At 34.0% G+C, this 8358-nt stretch overlaps 1 protein-coding gene across 1 annotated transcript; it reads left to right on the top strand.

Moving 5' to 3' along the window:
- Positions 1 to 3337: 3337 nt before the first annotated feature.
- LOC147411191 (basic leucine zipper 34-like) lies at positions 3338 to 5515 on the top strand. The gene is made up of 4 exons (XM_086445761.1): positions 3338 to 4165; positions 4232 to 4322; positions 4576 to 4702; positions 5098 to 5515. The coding sequence occupies exons 1-4, from the start codon at positions 3630 to 3632 to the stop codon at positions 5226 to 5228; spliced, it is 885 nt and encodes a 294-aa protein (XP_086301887.1). The 5' UTR covers positions 3338 to 3629; the 3' UTR covers positions 5229 to 5515.
- Positions 5516 to 8358: the final 2843 nt, after the last annotated feature.

Below are 8358 nucleotides of genomic sequence, written 5' to 3'. Positions count from 1 at the left end.
GAATGCTCGAACCATGTGATTTTTAATTTATGTCGGTGGAAGTGTGAAATTTCAGCATTTGGACATTACAGATTGATGATGACCACATCAACATTACAGATTGGCCATGGTATTGAACCTCCATCAATGGCTGTCAATTGATCTGATTACTTTGGATTTGAATCAAGGATTTGAGTTCTGATAAGTACCAATTTGATAACCGATTGGATCGGTTTGGGATCAAGCATATCTCAATCCGACAGGGTCCTGATCCAATAAAATGTGAGAAAGTATGTAAATTTCACTATATGTTTTGTTAAATATATATGAAGTTTATCTATATCTTGTATGTCAAATCGGATTTTATCCGATCCAGATCAACCCAATCTGATTGTTATCGGATCAGATTTGGATCCTAATTTTGATATCAGATACAAAAAAATGACCCGACAAGGTTCAAGTTCAATCCTTATTTGATTGGTCCCAGACCCAATCTAGAAATGGGTTCCACGTGTCATGGACCCCTTTACCACGTTTGGTTCACCGTGGCGAGTTGAGGGAGAATTAAACTACTTTATCCGTGATTTACGCTCAAATCTATGTAGAGGATTACATATTTGGAAAAAAAAAAAAAAAAAAAAAAAGAAGTTGTTATTGCCACACTAACTGTTGCTAACGCCACACCAACTATAATTCTTTGATGATTTATATAGGAATTGATGTGGCAATAGTAATCTCTAAAAATATATTTATATATAATTGAATGAAAAAATTATTTCAGTGTGGATGATAAATTTTTGGGTAAGACTTTATGGTGAGGAAGAAGATAAGGAGTGGGGGTTAAGAGTTAAAATCACCTGCAAGACCTCGAGATACATGGCATGAATGATGTGTGTACATTTCGATTGTTTTCTCCAATGGCTAAAGTTCATTCAAACACCCAAATTAGGTTTTAGTTCCACAAAATTTTATTTAAACAAGAAAATATTACGTATATTGACCTTCGTTTTTTCTCATCGCTTGATGTCCTATCACTCGAAGTCATCTACAATATATTAAGCTCTGGTTTCAACTAATTGTCACAATATTTAAACGTGATTTCAAAGATTTTTCAAGATTCATTTATATGTGGATCTTCTTCTGTCAGTGATTACACCTATCATGCACAATTGAATTTTGAAGTGATTTGGTCCCCAAAATTCGATGAAACCAACTTTTCAAATCAGCTAAAAAATGCAATGAGTCATTCAGAAACTCGTCAAGTTATTATGTCATATATAATATTTTTTGTTGAAAAAAAAAAAGATATTTATTTTTAAGATATTGAAATTATTTTTTAAATATTTATAGATTTACTATATTTTTATTTGAGAAACCTGAGTCAACTCGCGAGTTGTCAACACTACTTGACCTAATAGTATTCGAGTCAGTTTTAAGTCGTAAAACCATGGTCATTATTACCCTTAAATTGAGCAATGAGCATTGAATGAACAAAAAAAATACACAAAGTGGATAATATTTCCCTTTTAGGACTTTTTCACTTAAAGAAATACCTCTTTTGATTCTCCCACACCCTTGTTCTCCCTTTCCCTTGTACGGTACAATAAGAATTTTTGGGAACTCAAATTTATATAAATATATAAAATAAAATCAATTATTGTATCAGAAAGAGGAGTTCTATGTCAATTACATGGGACTAATTCATGTGGTACCAACATACAAATAAAAATACATGTCTCAACCAAGATTATCGATCACATTTCAATCCATGATGACATATGGACCATTGTACATCTTCATCAACTAGATCGACAACACGAATCCTATTTCAACTTTAAAAGATTTAAATAATCGGCAATGCAAGCATCAACTCATAACATGCATGATCATGATCGTCCCCTCTCGACACGATTTTAAGGGTACATCTCATTAATTGAATGATTATTTTTATAGGAATAAGTTCAGATATTTATTATTTATAGAAGAATTTTGATTAAAATATTGACTCAACATGCTCCAAGTCTTCTCTAATCTCTATTAATATCCTTCAAGACAGGAAATTAATAAACTAGCACAAAAAAATGGCCAAATTGAGAGATGATAGAAGGTACCAAGAAACACAGTGATAGACTCTCCCATGTGAGTGTATGGTTTGGGGACAAAAGTGAAGAAAGGTGGGGACATGTCATCAGTTCACATGTGAGGGACATGATACTCTCAAGCTCCCTCCTTTCACAGCTCATCCCCACACCCCTAATCCCCACCCCTTCCACTACACTGCTACACCACTATCTTAATTTATATTTATATTATTAAAAGATCTCATGTGTATCTTAACTATAACAAAATGGGTACATGACCTACCTTATCTTCGTAGTCCCAAAGTTGGTCCATCGATTGAACGGTTTATTACTTATGTATAGAAGTTTTATCTTAAAAATTAGGGTTAATTGAACAAATCATGTTCTCCGTCATCATCATTGAAACTTATTCGAAAGATCTGGGTTCTGCTAAATAAATCATGTTCATCTGATTGATTCGATCCAAGAAAGTATGTTCCTATCCATTTTCATTGAATTTAGTATATGCACCATCATGCCATCTATGAATAATGTTGAAGTGACTTCAAGATTGGACCTCATATCACACATCCTAACTTGAAGTGTGTAAGAACCATGGATATTTTCATCCAGATATAAGTCAAAAAAGCATCTATGGTTCCTACACATTTTCACGATGTGCCATACGAGGTACAATCTTGAGGTCACTCCAGCACGACTCCATCTCTATTTGTTTTATGTACTTCAATCCATATTATCATTCTCTAGATATGATTTGAAAAAAGAAATTAAAGAAAAATATATATATTTTTTTTAATTAAATCAAGAATTTTAAAAATGAACGGCGATTGAATTCCTAAATTTATACAAGGTGATTTACTGTCGTGGTGCTCTCTCAACCGTATAAAATTACTAGAGTGAGTTAAGAGGAGAAATGCAAATGCACTACAAAGAAGGTCCACTTCAGTTGTTTCTGGTCTTCCTCTCGCTCTTTTAAAATATTATTTTTGGTCATGTAAAACCAAAAATCAATCAAATGCGCATGACTTTTCTAGATATATGTGTCATCGATAGATGGATGGATTACATTTGTTCTCCTACAAATTATAGAATGTAGGAGGGATGCATAGGAAATATTCCTTTTGTCCTAATTATATTAGATTGTTATTCTAAACCCAAGCAAAAGAGAAGGTCACATCGGCACGTGGTTGCTGATTCCGCCAGTTATTAAACTACTGCGACTTTCCAGTAAAACCGTTGAGACCCAACATCCTTCCCAGCTGTAGCTAGCTGTCTCAATCTCCCATGTGACCACCTTCACCCAATTCCCACACCTCAATGGGCCTCTCTCTCTCTCTCTCTCTCTCTTTCTCAAGAGATAGATAGAAAGAAAAGCAAATATAAGGCTAAATGATGATGTTTTTGTTATTGTTATTGTTTTTTTGATTCTCTCTCTCATCCCTTTTAACATTCCAACAATGGGTTTGAGAGAGTATAAAATTTGTTAAGAGTTGGTTGGTTGGTTGGTTGGTTTGCTTCTTCTTTTTCTCTCTTACCCATCACTCAATCTCTTAGAATTTTGTAGATAGAATGGCACAGTTACCTCCCAAAGTCCCAAATATGACACCAAATTGGTCTAATTTCCCTCACCAAAGGATACCCTCTATGGGTAATTTGATGCCCACCACCACCCCTACCACTACTACTACCACTACCACAACCCAACAACCTTCTTGGGTTGACGAATTCCTCGACTTCTCGTCGGTGAAACGAGGTGCCCATCGAAGGTCAGCGAGCGACTCAATTGCCTTCCTCGAAGCACCATTGATCAAGGAATGTAGGAATTCTTCGGCCGTATTGGAGAACAATGATTTCGACAAGTTGGATGATGAGCAATTACTGTCTATGTTTTCGGATGAAATTTCGGGTACAATACCACAAACGGTTTCATCACCCAATCCATCCACTCCATCGGATCACAATAGCATTAATGATGAGAAACCGTCTGATCAACAGTTAAGGAATGAATCAGGGGAGGTACAGAGCTCATGCAAAGCAGACCCACAACTTCCTTCGCCTTCTACTACTAATGGTGACCCGATTATTGACCCAAAGAGGGTTAAGAGGTACTAATTGTGAATTATAATTGGGATTCATTTGTTCTTGGTTTTTTATCTTTGTGTTTATGTTAGGATATTGGCAAATCGACAATCCGCGCAGAGGTCAAGAGTGAGGAAGCTACAATACATCTCTGAGCTCGAACGAAGCGTAAACTCATTACAAGTATGTAATTAAATCTCAACCTTGTACCTTATTAATTTTCAACAACTAAGGTTTAAAATCTCATTTCAAAGTAATATTTCGGTCGAAATACTATGAGATAGTCCTGAAATATTTGATGTTTTGTTTCAATTTTAACCGAAACAAAAATATTCTACTGAAACATTTCAAAACTACATGAAATTTTGAAGAATGTCAAAAATTATGCACTAAAAATACTTATTTTTCTTTCTTTTTAATGTCTAAACAATTAAAGACAGAAGTATCAGCATTGTCACCACGAGTTGCATTTCTAGACCATCAACGTCTAGTTCTTAGCGTGGACAACAGCACTCTTAAGCAAAGAATTGCTGCTCTCACTCAAGATAAGATTTTCAAAGATGGTGAGTAGTTGATTATCCTCTATTAAAACAAGATTTATTCTTAATGGTTTCATTAATATATATATATATATATATTTTTTTGGTGGGTAATCTTTATGAACTTATGGCATCAAGTCTAACCAAAAAAATTGCGTACAAAACTAATTAAACAAGATAAACCATAAAAGACCTTGAGAATTAAAATTAAATGGATTTAATTTAATGTAACTTCTTTTAGAGTGATTAATTTGGGTTGATTTGGAAATTATCTACAATGGGCTTAAATTGGATCTTATGAAAATTAAGCATTTAAGTTTGTGAATTTTGGTGGGAGAAAGAAAAGGTGGGTTTTGTTGCTTAAGTTTATATGATTAAAAAGCTTAACCTACACATGTTTTTTTTGGCATAAAATGCAGCTCATCAAGAAGCATTGAAGCAAGAAATAGAGAGATTAAGGCAAGTTTATCACCAACAGAATCTCAAGAAGATGGGAACTTCACCTACTGATATACATGGATGTACAGAGAAAGAAGAGTTTCTCAATTGAAGTGTGTGTGTGAGGGGTGGGATGAGAGGCTGTAATGCATTATGCTAACATGCGCATTCACGTGATGTGTCTCCCTCATTTGTGTTGGTGGGACCTTTAGGAAGCTTACAAGATTGGATGTTAAGGAAAAGGACACGTGGACTTTTGATCTTAGTTGGTGAGAACTTAGAAGATTGCTTTGTTTCTGTTTAGGGAGGGTGGTGGTGGTGATGGTGTTATCCTTTTTTTTTTTTTTTTTCTTTGTATTTTATGATCATTAATTCTTTTCTTTTTTTAATTTGTAATTTTTTTTAAAAAAATTATTTGGATAGAGGGGGCAATGGGGGCAAAGGTTTATGGGTTGTGGGGTGGTCTTGTTGATGCTGTTTGTCACTTTGTTGTACCTTTTTCTTAGTTTTTTTTCTTTTCTTGGGTGTAATAATTTTAAATGACTTTTTTTTTTTTTTTTTTTTTCTGTTATATAAAATAAGAAAATTTAGAGCCTGATGGGTACTCTAGAGCTGCACATTTAAGGGTAACACATCTACATAACAATGGGGATTAAAGATTACATCGTCGAAGACCAGTAGCAATCTTGTCTCCCATCAATCGCCAAAGAAATAAAGATAACATGAAATGAGCTAAAATCCATTCTTTTGGTCAGCGCAATATTTTGCTCGATACATCAACTTAAACGTTAAATTTCAATAATATGTAAACACGTGAATACCCTTTTGGATTTTATTTTGTTTTACTGTATACACCTACTTAACACTCACTGAACAAACACAACTGTTTTGTCCTATTGATTTGAAGCATATCAAGCCCTACAAAAACATTCTTATCGAAAAAACCTATCAAAGTTTAGTCAAATCCACATGACAACGCGATTTTTCTTCAGAGATTCATCAAACAATCGTGTTCTGATTTATTTGTGGGGACATTATTCATTAAAATCTGAATTTTTTTTTATATACCATTATCTGATATAATTAAGTATTTTGATAGATGGAAATGAGTTTTTTACATTTATTTTCATCATCTTGTGTTCATGGAATTGTTTTTTATCGTTTTGCAAATGAACCATGCTAAAAATCGATTTTTTTAATTATTTGCATCAAATCTTTTTTCCAAAATTTTCAGTGCGTTCAATAAGAACTTATCAGCACTATGTAAATACTGAATGCATTTTTACACACGAGATCCCCCATGTAAAAAACTGTTCAGTATGTACCTATCGTATATAGCGTATTTTTCAGTATGTTTCTATCGAATTTATCGTTCTTAGATCAGTAGTTACATACCGAACAATTCCTTACACAAGATCCCATGTGAAAAGCGTTCGATATGTTATTATCAAACCTTTTTGAAAATGTTTGATATGTTTTTCTTGAAAATTACTGAAAGGTTCAATAAGTTACTGTTTGTTTTAAAATAAATTGATGGGGGAAAGTTAAGGGTGCACATTGGATTAAGCCAAACCGAGAACCGAACCAAATCAAACCAAGGCATTTCAGATTGGTTTGATTCGATTTTTTAACTCATCATTTCGATTCTGATTTAAAATTTTGAAAAATTGATTGCCAAATTCATATTATATATATATTTAACAAATAAAATTAAATATAACAAAAAAGAATTCTCATTGTTTACTTTTTGTCTAACAAATTTAGTCATTATTTAGAGTGGTTTAAATGACATGGCCCTATCCATCTAATGAGTTTCAATTTAAAAAATCACTAATGTTATTTTAGATAGCTGCCCTTTGAGAAGCCTTGTTATGCTAGTTCTATTCCTGTTTTAATTAATTTTGTTGAAGCATATTTGTTTCCGGGTGTTCAGATCCCACAACCTTGATCCAGAGTCCAAAAGACCCTAAATTTGTAGATCAGATAGGATTTCGGGTCAGATCTGATCCATTGACATAGAAAATAAGAGTAGCTGCACTACTAAATTCTGTCGAAATTGCATGGTGTACAGAAGATCTGAGAGTTGTACCCAAAAATCTCTCTATATTTTAATACAAACAAGCTCTCTGTTAAACACCAAAAGTATGCAAGAATTCATCATCATCATCATCAAAGCCTTATCCAACAGATTTGAGAGGGCAGATCCACGTGTCACGTACCTAACCCCTACCCCTAATTGTGTAGGGTACATGCTGCACTTGAACTACTTCGCCATTCTGGCTCAAATTAAGCCAATAAATCCAAAGAGTACCCTCAACTCCCCAAAACAGTCACCCCCTCTTAATACAATTTAAAAGAACTTGTATCAACCACATAGCGTTCTCTTGGGTGAGTGGATATTCTGTGCGTGTGTGTGCGTCCCTTGAGAGTTGAGAGACTCCTAGGGCACTTTGGGGTAAGACTGACGAGCTACATTGGAGAGAGAGCTAGGGTGACACACAAGCACAAGGTAACAATGGGGTACGTCCGTAACAATGGGGTACGTCTGTTACATCTTCTTTTATCGTAAATGTGTTCATATACCCATTTTCCGGTCTTCCTTTCACTCATCTAGAATCTTTAACTTGTAGACTCAAGTCAACCTCAACAAACTCTCTATAAACCAACCAAAATTGAGAAATACATGATTCATTGAAGTTTGCAGATCTTAGTTGAAGATTTTGATGACAGAACACCCACTTAATGATATAAACTGCAATGTAATAATAAGATTGAAGTTGAAGAATACACTTAAACACCCAGAAACAGGTTTCCTTAAGGGATGAGAAAAGAGATCATTAAGATGTAATTCATTAGGAGATTATTTCATTCTAAAGGTCCAACCCTTTCTGATTAATCACACCCTTCAACCCAAATTAATTTAAAAGAATATTATGTTACAGACTTGCTTAATGTCATAAAGATGTAATATCTACACGCTTGCAGAAATAATTCATTAGGAGATTATTTCATTCTAAAGGTCCTACCCTTTCTGATTAATCACCCTTCAACCCAAATTAATTTAAAAAAATATTATGTTACAGACTTACTTAATGTCAACCGCATACAAAATTATATATGAATCAGCATGAACATAAATATGTGAGCAATTTGGGTATTTTATAGACACATAGCTCAGTCAGCTTAACAAGTTGCGAAACGACTCTTGAGGTCATGGGTACAAGTCCAGTTAGCAATATAAA

The sequence above is a fragment of the Akebia trifoliata genome, chromosome 1 (genome assembly GCF_017979445.1).
Source record: "Akebia trifoliata isolate Shusen 1 chromosome 1, ASM1797944v1, whole genome shotgun sequence".
Classification (NCBI taxonomy): Eukaryota; Viridiplantae; Streptophyta; class Magnoliopsida; order Ranunculales; family Lardizabalaceae; genus Akebia; species Akebia trifoliata.
Note: the sequence above shows the minus strand (reverse complement) of the source record. Positions and strands in the feature narration are given on the sequence as shown.

Excerpts from the sequence above, each read along its gene's own strand:
- LOC147411191 (XM_086445761.1), top strand. The coding sequence starts at position 3,630 with ATGGCACAGTTACCTCCCAAAGTCCCAAATATGACACCAAATTGGTCT. Across the intron at positions 4,166-4,231 it reads GACCCAAAGAGGGTTAAGAG|GATATTGGCAAATCGACAAT; the intron begins GTACTAATTGTG and ends TGTTTATGTTAG. Across the intron at positions 4,703-5,097 it reads AGATAAGATTTTCAAAGATG|CTCATCAAGAAGCATTGAAG; the intron begins GTGAGTAGTTGA and ends CATAAAATGCAG.